A 13,271-nucleotide genomic window follows, 5' to 3' on the forward strand; every position below is an offset into this window, starting at 1 on the left:
TGTTTGTTATTAAAGCAATCATAGGCTGCTGCATCCATAGTTTGGCTTGGCTGAATGCGATCGAAGAACACTCCCTTTATAATCACTAAAAAGCTGACATCTCAGTTCATAGCAATCTCACAACGCTCTGTTATAACACAATGAATCTTTCATAATGTCTTTACTTTGTGTGTCATAAGAGGATTCTTGAGCACGCAAATTTCAGCGCTGCACAAGAACTACAGCATTTTGAGCGGCGAGTAGACTCTAACACCTCTGATTGGACATTTCGTTCCAGAAATCAACACGCATGTCTGTGATTGGCTACATTGCTCAGTGCTGCAAAAATTTAGAAGCTCTGCCTATGCTTGTGCCAGTTAATTGTTTTTAATTTATATTAGTTTTTCTTGTCGCTTTTGTGCAACAGATTAATAACAATTGATTATCAATTGAGAATCCTGCATCTCGCAAACATGAGTATCTACCCACACACACCCATCAAGTTTCGTCCCGCACAGCACTGTGTTGCATCAGGTCATTACAGGTCTTTAAAGCAAGGCGACGGTCGGCTGTCCAAACATTCCAGTATGTGAATATTTTCATAACATAAGCCACTTAAAATTAAGCAAGTTATTTACATATTTGATATTCAAAATGGAAAGCAAGTGCTGCTTTGTCTGCATATGTCTTGTATATCCTTATTTCGGTTTCTCCTTTTGAATGATGAATATATTGATAGCTGCTGATAGAGACAGCTAATTCAAGCTTTTTGGTCCAGATGCTCTTTAGTTCTGTCGGCTTTAGTTCTTTGAAGACGGCTTGGTGTATAGCCTTTAGTTAAAAGTGATGTAACATTTGCATATAATGAGTTCTTTAGCTCAACCTTATGCTGCACCACGCGATGCAGGTGCTACACAGGACTTGTGAATCTGTTTACGCATGTCTTTCCACAGAGAACAAATGTAATCTCCTCCAGAGATGTTCAGGACCTCAGCCTGATGTTGCTGCTGCCTTGAAATGAAAAAAGAAAGAAATCGTGTAATTTCTGTAACTCTGTGCTCCCTTCTGCACACAAATTTGTAGTTTTTTGACGCTCAAGTGACTCCATTAGTGATGTGTACTCAGAACTGAAGTATGTCAGGGTGACTCCAAGTATGTTACGTTTTTCTGCTGTTTGGCCTAAAGGTTTTGTATGGTTCTGTCATTTGTCATCTGGAGGATAGGTTTTTCTCTTTATCTTGTACAGTTATTCTCCACTTCTCCTCTCCTGTTAGCATGCGTTCTGTGCAGAAAAAACCCATCCAGAGTCCTACACATGGCATGCAGGCGTGTGCCCGCTAATATTTGATGCAATAACATTTTTGTGTCAGGTGACAGCCACAAGGGGGATGTGGGTCCAATAGCCAAGAATATTTTGACTCAATCCGGTACACGCTGATAGGCAGCTCTCTTCAAAAGGTCCTGTGCTTGTGATCATGCTCTGTCTGAATACTGTTAAAGGCTTTTAAGTACAGCGTGATTTGCAGCACTTAGCATTGTAGCTAATCGCTCTGCCACTAATTGACATCCGTAGTGATTATATTAAAGGGAGCCCTCTTTAAATGTTTTCTGTATTTAATATATTCACAGTTTGAATAAAAGTTTTAGCCTGTTTTTTGTTGTTGTTTTTTTAAGAAGACAAAATGGTCACGTATACACTACAGAGTATGCACAATTGTTTAAAATAGTTCAGAATAGAACTTTTTGTCCTGTAGTATATTCCAGACTTACATATCTCATTAAATTTCCATAACAAGTTTCCTTGTTTATTGTCTCAGAGCTCAGCGGGATGTTAGGAACGTTTTGGAACTGCTCTTCCCTGCAGAGAGTTCATGTTTAGGAGCTCTTCGCTAACTACGCTTACTGTAGCTGCACTTTATTCCTAACTGTTGGCCTAAACTGAGGTCTCCTTACTAGTAAATGAAAGCATTGTACTGCATCAGTCTATATTAACAAAACCCTTGCACACCAGCCATGACTTGCATCATTGTGACAAGACTCTCAAGGTTAGGGTCTTCGAACCAGCTTCGATTTGGGCTCCTGTACTGAATCCACACTTCACCAGGATGGCAAACGACAATGTGAGTCATCGCTTTACATTCATCATTCGTTACATTAATTTTTTTGTTTGCTTCTAAATGAGCACACATCATTGATATATAGAGCAATAAGATAGTTGAGTGTTTGGTATCTCTGTTACATGCTGTAGAGCCAAACCTTAGAAAGCTGCCTTACTGTCTGCATACACGACTGTTCAGCAAGAATATATATAGACTGTATATACACACTTAAGAGACTAAAGTCTTTTTTTTTTCTTATTATGGATGGTTAATGTCATCTTGGCAGGCAGCTCACTTGGGTTTTGAGCAAAGCTGCAGTGTAATGATGATCCTTGAGTAAAAGTTTAGTTCACTTAGTTAGAAAAGTGATTCATTGTTTCAACGGCAACCGATGCAGTCATCAGGACCCTGCACCCAATACTTAGACATCCATTCTCAAGAAAGAAGCGTTTCTCCACCGCTCTGTTCTTTAATTATCGGCTTTCAGCAGTGTCACTAAAATGTACCGTTAACGTGATGCAAGCATCTGTCTCTTTCTCTAGTTCTTTCTTTCTTACATAAGTGATCTTTTTTCATGGAAGTGTTGCTCGTGGCCTGAATCTTTCCTCCAATTGAGCTTTTTGCCTCCTGTTTAATACATAAATCCATTCATATTACCTTTGAAAGATTAAAATACCTCATTTCTCTTTTGGCAAAATGTCTAGTGGCATTTAAAAAGAGGACGTAATAGCATAATGCTTTGTTTTCAGTGCATGATTATCCTTGTCTTTTTATTTGGATGATGACCAATTCATATTGCTGAAGTCTTTATTTCCATTTGTTTTTTTCCTCTAAATAAACTAGCTGCCTTTATAGTGTACTTGGACTGTGCAGACAGTGTCTGATTAGGGACGAATGTAATGCAATAAACCCAAATCTGAACTTTTTAAAGTCGGTAAGTTTATTTGTTCATGCAAAATCATAAAATGCCTGTGTCAGCTAGAACAACAGTAAAATGCAATGCAAGTTGCGACATGTGCAGAGCAGTAGGCATTTACATTTATGCATTTGGCAGATGCTTTTATCCAAAGCGACTTACTTTGCTCTCAGGGTATACATCTCTGTTTATGCATTTTCTGGGAACTGAACCCATGACCTAGGCGTTGCAAATCCCATGCTCTACTGTTTTAGCCAAAGGAATACATAAACATAAACTAAAGCAGCTTTTATAGACACATTAAACTTTCAGTTCTACTACTTAACTAATCTTGTTAGAAAAGTTAACACATGTTTATAGCAAGCTGCTGTACATTACGTCTGGTTTAATGCCACAAAGACTTGAATGTAACATGTTTAATTTGTACAAGACCTCACATTTGCGAAGCTGGCCAAGCATTTGCATCTGTGTTTGCCTACACCTTTCTGGCCTTAAAATAAATGTCTAACATGGACTAAACAAGTACATCTATGCATTTGGCAGACACTTTTATACAAAGTGGTGAATTGGATTTAAGGTACACATTTTTACAGTTCCCTGGGAATCAAACCCATGACCTTGACGCATGCTCTACTGTTTGAGCTACATTAAGGCTTTAAGTGTATTAGTGTGTTTTGTTGTGCAGATCACCTCGGCAGAATGTACAGACCCACAAAAGACTGATAATAGTTCCCAAATATTTGACTTTCTAAACTCCCTAGATAAAGTAATGTGTGATCCAGGTCCCTGGGAAAGGTATGAAGTCATACTGGAAAAAAGTTTTGAAACCACACCTCTTAATACATTTCACAAAGGAGTTCACAGGAGATGTGGACCACCGTATTCTTATAGGATGATTTTCAGCAAATTAGCACTGTTTTTCAAGATTGGGCCATCATAAAACATCCACCAACAGTTTGTTTGCTTTACAATGTTGAACTGTTTGTAAAGTCTTAGCACATTTTTCTTGTTAAAGGCCAACAAGTGATAATCGACAAGCTAAACCAGCAACCATGACGTTGATGTTCGTCATAAAGGTGAGTTCAAAGAACTCAAGAACATGCCAGAGTAATTATCCCTCTGGTACTTTCGGTCTGTCGAAAGAGCCCTTTGTGTGGGCCAGTGGTGGCAGTGTGTGAGTGCATGTGTCCTTGGCATGTTTCATTATCTTGAGCATGAGACGCAGAAATCACATTCTAAAAGCCTCCACACACACACACACACGCACATTTTGCCAACTCTGCCCAGAATCGTTTCAGCTTCTAAACAATTAACAATTAAAAGAGAGATGCACAAAAAACCCCAGAGGGAAACAGTCTAGCATTGTGATGCACAGGCCATGGAATCAGAATGGCCACATGTAAAAATGGTATATAGTCTACTTCCTCTCCGTCGGTCCCTTCCCTTTTGCCATTCGTTTTTTTTCTGTCTCTCTTTGCTTTCTTGTGTGTCATGCTGACATGTTTTTTTTTTTTTTCATATTTCTAATTGAATCTGATAATTCAGAACTTTTTCTTCTCTGATTAGTATCATGCAAGTATGTGATTTGGTAGAGTGTGTTTCCTGCACAATAAAACATTCCCAGTACACTCCTTCAGCCCTTTGTGTAGTAATAAATAAGAGATAAACGGGTGCCAAATTGAAGTTCACAGAGTCTGCGGGTGTTTGTTTCTCTGTAGCGTTATTGACGCAAAATCTCTGCAAGTGGCAATTACTGAAGTACTTTTGGGCACAGCGGTGTGTTTGTGTGGATCAAGGCCTCTGTAAGTCAGGCCCTTACACTTGTCTGCATAACTGTGTTATACTCGTGGTCTAAAAGCCATCCATCTGTCCTGAAAACAGCACCTCCTATAGCTTCATCCTAAAGCTTGAAGATGAATCACTGTGATCACTCAGTAGATAGTTGATTGAACACAGATATGGCACAGGTTATGTAATAGTCACGCTTTTAAAAATCTCTTGATGGAGCGTGGGGATTTGAGGCTTGCTGTTGACTCAGATGATAACGTCAGCAGGGCACGACTGCTCCGCTCTATAATCCTCTCACGGTTCACGCAGAGCGTTCCTCTCTGCAGGCAACAGCTGTCAGGCCATTAATAGTAGCACAGTTTACCGACACGTCTACGACGAGCTCTCAAAGGTGCTCATTGAGAGCAGATTAGTGGTGGCTGACTGAATTTATGAAGAATACTGTTGGAGTTATCAAGATTTGATATGGAAATGATCGCCTTTAAACCTGCCTGACTTTGGCAGACAAGAAGTATCTATCTGGCAGGTCAAATAGTGTTAAAGATTAGGACGAATCTTGGTTGAAATCATTTTCTTCTCACTTTCCAATTAAAGGCTTATTCCTGATATTCAGCTTGATTGCGGGGACTGGTCATTGTTTATTTACTTGTTTGTCACTTCCTGTGGTAATGGACACACTGTTAAGAATTATGTGACAGATATATATATATATATATATATCATTGTGTGAACCGTGGTTTCTTTTTTTCCTTTTTTTTTTAAAGGGATTTTTCAAAGAATTCTGAAAAAAATGCATCTGTTAATTTAGGTTATTTTAGGTTTCACAAAATAATAAAATAAATAGCAGCACAGCTGTTTTTAGCATTGATTATAATAAGAAAAAATATTTCAAACACCAAATCAGCATGTGTTAATGATTTCTAAAGGATTGTGTGACTGAAAACTGCTGTAGTGGCTGCTGAAAATTCAGCTTTATCTCACAGGAATACAGTACATTTTATAATTTATTAAAATATATTTCTTGGCAAGTATGAGACTTCTTTCAAAGTCTTTCTATCTTTTCCCACTGTAAGGACTCTCGCTCTGGTCTTTTCTCTCTCTTGTCCTGACCCTCCCACTCTTTTTCTTGACAGATCCAGTTTGCAGACCAGAAGCAGGAGTTCAACAAACGTCCCACCAAGATCAGCCGCAGGTCTTTGTCTCGCTCCATCTCACAGTCTTCTACAGACAGTTACAGCTCAGGTATGACGCTGTACAATCACCAACACACACTGTACAGTCACACGTTCATGTCCTGTTAAACCTCAGTCAGGTGGGCTACATACATGTGTTACCATACATCAAGAGTCTAATGCAGAGTGTCAGGTGAGTCATGTGAACAAAGGCTTTCCTGTGTGGGTTCTCTGGCAGGCCTCTTTAAGAGGATTACATTGATAAAGGAGAGTACGTGTTGTAGGTAGGGTGTCTTAGGACTGTGTTCATAGAGAAACACACACATCTACATATTTTTTTTCTTTATTATTCACTTTTCAGCTGCTTCGTACACTGACAGCTCCGATGACGAAACCTCTCCCCGTGACAAACAGCAGAAGAACTCCAAGGGCAATGCAGACTTCTGTATCAAGAACATCAAACAGGCAGACTTCGGACGCAGGGAGATTGAGATTGCCGAGCAAGGTTGGAAGGGCCTTGTGTGTCTTAATGTTCATGTGCCGACAAGTTATAACTGTTTACGAGCGTGACAGCTGATTGTGCAATGCCGCTCACGCTTGGTGTTGTCCGCAGGCCTGTCAACATATTAAGCCGCTGGTATTTGTTTATGTGTGAAGTCGAAGTGTGTTTGTGTGAGCTCAAGTGAAGCATGTTTTGATGTTCTTCCTGTGCTGCTGAGGGGCCATATGTTCAGTGTGTGCTGTGAGACAGCAGGGCGCCCCCTTCAGCCCCTCATAACCACATGGCCATACTCCCGTGTGCACTTTCACACAGACAGTGTCTCTTTATAAGCTTTAAAGTTCTTTCACATTAAAGCTATATTATGTTACTTTTTTTTTTTGTTAACAAATGTCAAAAATTGTAATGAGTGAGAACGTCATAAACCCATCTTCTAGTTATTTATATTTATAAGGAGATGTCGGGATGGATTTCCCGGGAAGCTGCCAACTTTCATAATTTGAACTCAGAGAAAAAAAAAAAAAAGTCTGAACTGTGAGAGAAAAAGGTGTAATCTTTTCTAAGCCTGCAAGCTTCAATTAGCGAACAGTACCTGTAATAAATCACAAATCACATGTAGCACAGTTGCACATTTCTGTGCATTGACTTGGCTCACCAAACAATGTTTACACTGGTAACAATGCAAATCTCTAAACCAGTTACTGCTTTTGTCCATTTGCCTCTAAATAACCTTGCCAAGTTATAGTTTCCACCATTACTTGATATGAATAGCAACCAATATATATATTAAGGTTATATTATTATATTATAAGGTTAAAAATGATTTTAACAGAAACATTGTTCCTCCGCGAGTTACTTGTAGCTTTATTCTTCAGCCACTAAACGTAACACAGTGAGTCTTTAAGTCAAGGATGTGCATGCGATAATCACTTTTTAATTTAATACTAATAGCATGCATTAATGACTATTGTGTATCTGTGCACTGTAGAGATGCCGGCTCTCATGGCTTTGAGAAAAAGAGCTCAGGGAGAGAAGCCATTGGCTGGAGCCAAAATTGTGGGTTGCACCCACATCACTGCACAGACTGCTGTGAGTTTCTGTACACACACAAAAAAACACTCCAATCCCTAATATTAACTTAATTTGTTCTTAAATTAAAAAAATTACACTCTAATTCAAACACCCTAATCCTACCCCAACACTTTTTAAGGACATTATTTGGACCATTTATTATTTGGAACTTTTTTTACTCTCATACTATATTTGAGGAGGTTTCTTTTTTTTTAAATGCACATTTTTTGAGAGCAGATGGACATCTGTGTTTCAGTAATGCATCGACGTGTGTGTGTGTTTGCAGGTGTTGATGGAGACCCTCTCTGCTCTGGGCGCTCAGTGCAGGTGGGCCGCCTGCAACATCTACTCCACTCAAAACGAGGTAGCAGCCGCTCTGGCCGAAGGAGGTAAATATTTTCCTATCTTATTCTTATTTTTTTATCCTTTCATACTATTCTGTCCTGATCAACTCTTGTGTGTCGTCTCTGGCAGGTTTCTCAGTGTTTGCCTGGAAGGGCGAATCGGAGGATGATTTCTGGTGGTGTATCGATCGCTGTGTTAACGTGGAAGGCTGGCAGCCCAACATGGTAGCTGGAATATTTACATTTAGATAAGTGAAATATTATTTCAGTTTTCAGCATTTTAACAGCTTATATTGTGTAGATCTTAGATGATGGAGGAGATTTGACTCACTGGATCTATAAGAAATATCCCAACATGTTCAAAAAGATCAAGGGCATCGTAGAGGAGAGCGTGACTGGAGTTCACAGGTGATAATAGTCATTTGTAAAGGATTTATTTTATTATTCATTTGCGTGGATAAGGTAAAAACTCAGTTTCTGTTGGACAATTGTTTTTTTCACAATAATAGAGAATGTCTCCACCTAGTGGCTAGTAGTAGTACTGGCAAGTGATTGAAGTATGATATTTTAGAATGTACTCAAATGTTTTGGATAATTCAGACAGACAACTGACTGTCTTATTACTTATTATTTAATCAAGAAATTTAAATACTGACCATTTAATATGTATATATATCATGCATTAATTTATTTATATAGTGGTTATCAACATTAATTCTGCAAAATTTGTCTTTGTGGTTGTTGTTTTTTTGCTAAACATATCTCATTTTTTATTTTCTAGGTTATACCAGCTGTCAAAGGCTGGCAAGTTATGTGTGCCCGCAATGAATGTGAACGATTCGGTGACCAAGCAGAAATTTGACAACCTGTACTGCTGCCGCGAGTCTATCTTGGATGGGTATGTCTCTTATAAAGGCGCTTAAAATAGTTTCCCCAATCAATATGGTTAACACACTCTTTTTGGTTGAGCAGGAACTGTGTGGTTAATTTCGACCTGTGGTCTTACTGAGTGTTTTGTGTTTTGTGTTCAAGTCTAAAGAGGACCACAGATGTGATGTTTGGAGGGAAGCAGGTGGTGGTTTGTGGATATGGAGAGGTGAGATCATTATTTGACAAATGTTGCCAGCTCATAACGGTTTCCTTTGAGAACCTGCATTTAGATCTTAAGCATGTTCTTGGACTTTGTAAAAGTACACTTGTTCAAATTTGTTAATTCAAAAGACTGGTATCTGTCACATCCAGTCTTGCAAAATCTGAAAAAGTTATTTTTAATTTAGAGAATGCAAGGTAAAGGGTTAAAATATGACAATTATTTAATATCTGTCTAATCGGCTAAACCCCAACTATTTTAGAATGATTTTGTTTATCAATTTTAGAATATTCCATTTCATCTGTCAATCACTTTTGCTGGCCACACCTCCACTGCTGCTGCATTAATGTATTAGGAAACAGATACCAGATATGGCCACTAGAGGACAGAAAACCCCAGGAAATACCTCTAAATGGATTTCTTTTGCTTTCTAATAATAAAGTCGAGGAGGAAAATAGGAATGTTTTTCCAGGAACATCAAATGATTTATATTTTGCCCTGTTTGTGGCAGTCACATTGTGTGCTACATACAGTATATATTTTCACAGATACTTTGAACCTTTTTGTTCTGAGTCATACCTGTGAATCCTTTTGTGTGTAATAAGGTGGGAAAAGGCTGCAGTGCTGCTCTCAAAGCGATGGGCTCCATCGTCTACGTCACTGAGATCGACCCCATTTGTGCTCTACAGGCCTGGTGAGCCACAGACACTCTCACTGATTCAGTATTTCCTCAGTAGCAGCGATGCCGTTATATACACTTAATATCATTCTGATGTGTTAATAATACATTGTGAACCAGCATTTGAGTGGTGAATGATTCTCCAATTCTTTTGCAGACCTGATTCAAATTATCATAGCACTTTCCTAACTCTTGTTTTCATTCACAATTCAGTCTCATGCCATTTATTTTTCATTTTTGCTCATCAGAAAGACTAATTTATATTTGTCATCACACAGCATGGATGGCTTCAGGCTGGTAAAACTCAACGAAGTCATCAGACAAGTTGACATTGTCATCACCTGCACAGGTATTCTTGAATCTGAATTTGATTGTAGTAAATTTGGAAGGTTTATTATTCTGATTGATTCTTGATTTAAGGGAAGAAAAATGGCAATTTACCCCAAAAAAGACAAGTTTTCGCTCCTTTTGTATCTTTTTTTAAACTTGAAAGATGCTGTGCCGATTTTTTGTAATTGTTTGGGAAAAAAAACTGACATACTTTAAAGTTTCTGCTGTTGTTGATATATATTTAAACGTATATTTGAAATAATTACTAGTTAAAACATATGATGTTACTTCTTTAGTATGATGTTATAAAGGCTTTTAGTCAGGTTGTTCTTACTACTATTATTATTATTGTTGTTATTTATTTGTATTGTATTTTAAGTAATTTATTTTTTTAAGTAATTATAGTAATAATAATAATAATAATCACCATTATTATTATATTTTATTATATATTTGAAGAAATAATAATTTTTAAAATCTTTATTTGTGCATTTTCAAAATATACAAGTATATATATTTTACATGTTTTTAAATGAGATTATGAAGGTTTTTTGAGCTATCAGCTAGTGTTTAATGCTGCAGAATGATACACTGTTATATAACTGAGCACAGTTTATTGCCTGTATAACTGCATTCTACCTCTCACTGCACTAATCAAATGCAGTGATTGTAGTATAGATTGCTCTTCCTGAAGTTAATTGCATCTGAGACTCGTATACACTTCAAGTAATTATACCTGAGCTGCAGTCAGTCTTGAATTTCAATGAAATGAAGTTTGACAAAAGTTCTGATTATAGACCCATTTCTAACCGTTCCTGTAAAATAAAAGATGAACGGAACAATTAAAGAATCAAACCTGAATCACAGTCCATTCTGCATGCAGCTGTGTTGCTCATGTGGATGACATTGCTTTCAGCAGTAATTGCATTTTGACTTCTTTGGATTCATTTAGCGGTTCTGTGGGGAAAGGCAGGTGGAGAACGAGGGACTTCTTTATTATGTGGCTCTTTGAATCATTTTAAAACTATTTTTTCCTGAAGCTCCTTTCATCAACTAAACCCAGAAGCTTTCAGGGTTTCTCATTCGCATTCATCTCACTCTTGTGGTATGTTGTTTCCGTAGGCAATAAAAACGTGGTAGTAAGAGAGTACATGGACCGCATGAAGAACGGCTGTATCGTCTGCAACATGGGCCACTCCAACACTGAGATCGATGTGGTGAGGAAACTGCTCTAACACATAGTGTATTCACACAAACTGTGTGTAAACAAGTGTCTGAAAGTTGACCTCCTTCCTCCAACTTTTCAGGCCAGTCTGCGAACCCCCGAACTGACCTGGGAGCGGGTGAGGTCACAGGTGGATCATGTGATCTGGCCAGATGGAAAGAGAATAGTGCTGCTGGCAGAGGTTAGAAAGATTGAAAATGTCATGATTTTAAAATGTATCATTATTATTTTGCACTTGCATTGTACTGAATTGCAAAAAAACTGGAGTGAATGTAAAATACATTTTTATAATGTGTTAATGTAATCACAATTACATTGCAGTGTTATTTTATATAATGGATAAATTGTAATACTGTATATTACATGTAATACTGTATATTAACTGTATGTTTTTAGTCATGTTTTGAGTTTGTTTATATTTTCCATTTTCACTTTAATTTTGGTAATTTTGTAGTGTATCTTTAGTGTAGTATTTGTATTTTTTGGTAGTGTCATTTTTATTTGATTTTGTTTTATAGTTCGGTAACACTTTAGAATAGGTAACACTTCTTAACTATTAACTACGACATTTCTCTCAATAAATTCTTAATTTGCTGCTTATTAATAGTTAGTAAGGTAGTTGTTAGATTTAGGTATTGGGTAAGATCAGGGATGTAGAATAAGGTATTAATATGTTCTTAATTAGCATTTATACATGGCTAATATTCTAGTTATATGCATGCTAATATGCAACTAATAGGTGTTACCTATTCTAAAGTGTTAGCATAAGTTTTTATGGTTTAAGGTTTAAGTTTAGTTTAGGTTTTGTTTTTTACATTTAAATGTTTATATATAAATGCATTTATGTGTGTACATATTCCTGTAGGCAAGGCAAGTTTATTTATTTGACTAGTCAGACATTGCGCAGGTATTATGAAGGAGAAAAAAGAAGTTAAGATTAAAATGTAACTGAAAACACAGTTTGATAGAATTTTTATGTCTTCTCAAATCCATATACTGAATATATTTCCAGGGTCGCCTCCTAAACCTGAGCTGCTCCACTGTTCCTACCTTTGTGCTGTCCATCACTGCCACTACCCAGGTGAGACGAGAGTCATAAAGAGTCAAAAATGAACACAAATTACTTTATTAAATGGATAATGTGCTTTTGTGTGCATGGAAAGAGAATTTCACTTCACAGTCCAATCAGAGAATCGGTTGCTGTGTTAGAGTATGAACCTCGGGCACTTAAAGTGTGTGTGTGTGTGTGTGTGTGTGTGTGTGTGTCACAGCCTTGCTGTTGTCATGGTGACTGATTTCCTGCTCCTTTTTTCCCCAAAGGCTCTGGCTCTGATAGAGCTCTACAATGCCCCTGAAGGCCGCTACAAACAGGACGTCTACCTGCTGCCTAAAAAAATGGGTATGATGCATTGATATAAATACACGCACGTGCATAAAAAATGGCATGTCTAAAAGAATGGTTAGGCATGACCTGAAATGAACTATTTGAGAGATATGTGGTGCTCATACTCCACTAAGACAGGCGTCACATGCAATAAACCGAGGATTTACGTGAAATCCTCAAATGTTGTCTTAATATTATGGCTGTCTAGGGGTGTAATTGGTTTAGTCTGTACTGTGTACAGATGTTTTCAGCCTGTTGAAAGATTCATTGTTTTCTGCGGCACGCGTTGTAGAGTTTAGCCACGTGGGATCCTGGGAGACAGCTGAAAATAGGTCACCCTGTCACAAACGGCTGCCACTTCTCCCTCCACGATCTCTCATCCTCTCAACTGCTCTTCACCTTTTCCTTCCAAACCTTCAGCTCACACTCAGAGAAATTTATTTAATAAATGAGATATAAAGAAGAGATTTTATATATATATATATATATATATATATATATATATATATATATATATATATATATATATATATATATATATATATATATATATATATATTAGTTTGCTATTTATTTGCTTTTTCTCACCATGAATATACAACCAAAGTTCAACACTCCAGCAGGTGCTAAATTGATTGGCACTGAAATATGGTGCCAAATTATAAATATTAAATGAAATGTGACTTTTCTTGATG

The 13,271-nt window shown here is 37.4% G+C and overlaps 2 protein-coding genes across 6 annotated transcripts in view; both read left to right on the forward strand.

The window, feature by feature from the left end:
* Positions 1–13,271, forward strand: part of LOC113048471 (B-cell receptor CD22-like) — a 1,131,192-nt gene that overhangs the window by 771,634 nt on the left and 346,287 nt on the right. The gene's annotated exons all lie outside the window — the stretch shown is intronic.
* LOC113048484 (putative adenosylhomocysteinase 3) overlaps positions 1–13,271 on the forward strand; it is a 28,407-nt gene that overhangs the window by 12,333 nt on the left and 2,803 nt on the right. For all 3 annotated transcript variants that reach the window (XM_026210328.1, XM_026210329.1, XM_026210331.1), the window contains 14 exons: positions 5,916–6,024; positions 6,316–6,459; positions 7,442–7,542; positions 7,811–7,913; positions 7,999–8,093; positions 8,170–8,276; positions 8,650–8,766; positions 8,901–8,964; positions 9,564–9,652; positions 9,916–9,986; positions 11,090–11,184; positions 11,275–11,373; positions 12,205–12,273; positions 12,513–12,591. In XM_026210328.1, coding sequence (XP_026066113.1) covers positions 5,916–6,024; positions 6,316–6,459; positions 7,442–7,542; positions 7,811–7,913; positions 7,999–8,093; positions 8,170–8,276; positions 8,650–8,766; positions 8,901–8,964; positions 9,564–9,652; positions 9,916–9,986; positions 11,090–11,184; positions 11,275–11,373; positions 12,205–12,273; positions 12,513–12,591 — 1,342 coding nt within the window. The remainder of the gene's footprint in view (positions 1–5,915; positions 6,025–6,315; positions 6,460–7,441; positions 7,543–7,810; positions 7,914–7,998; positions 8,094–8,169; positions 8,277–8,649; positions 8,767–8,900; positions 8,965–9,563; positions 9,653–9,915; positions 9,987–11,089; positions 11,185–11,274; positions 11,374–12,204; positions 12,274–12,512; positions 12,592–13,271) is intronic.

This window comes from Carassius auratus, chromosome 29 (genome assembly GCF_003368295.1).
Source record: "Carassius auratus strain Wakin chromosome 29, ASM336829v1, whole genome shotgun sequence".
Lineage (NCBI taxonomy): Eukaryota > Metazoa > Chordata > Actinopteri > Cypriniformes > Cyprinidae > Carassius > Carassius auratus.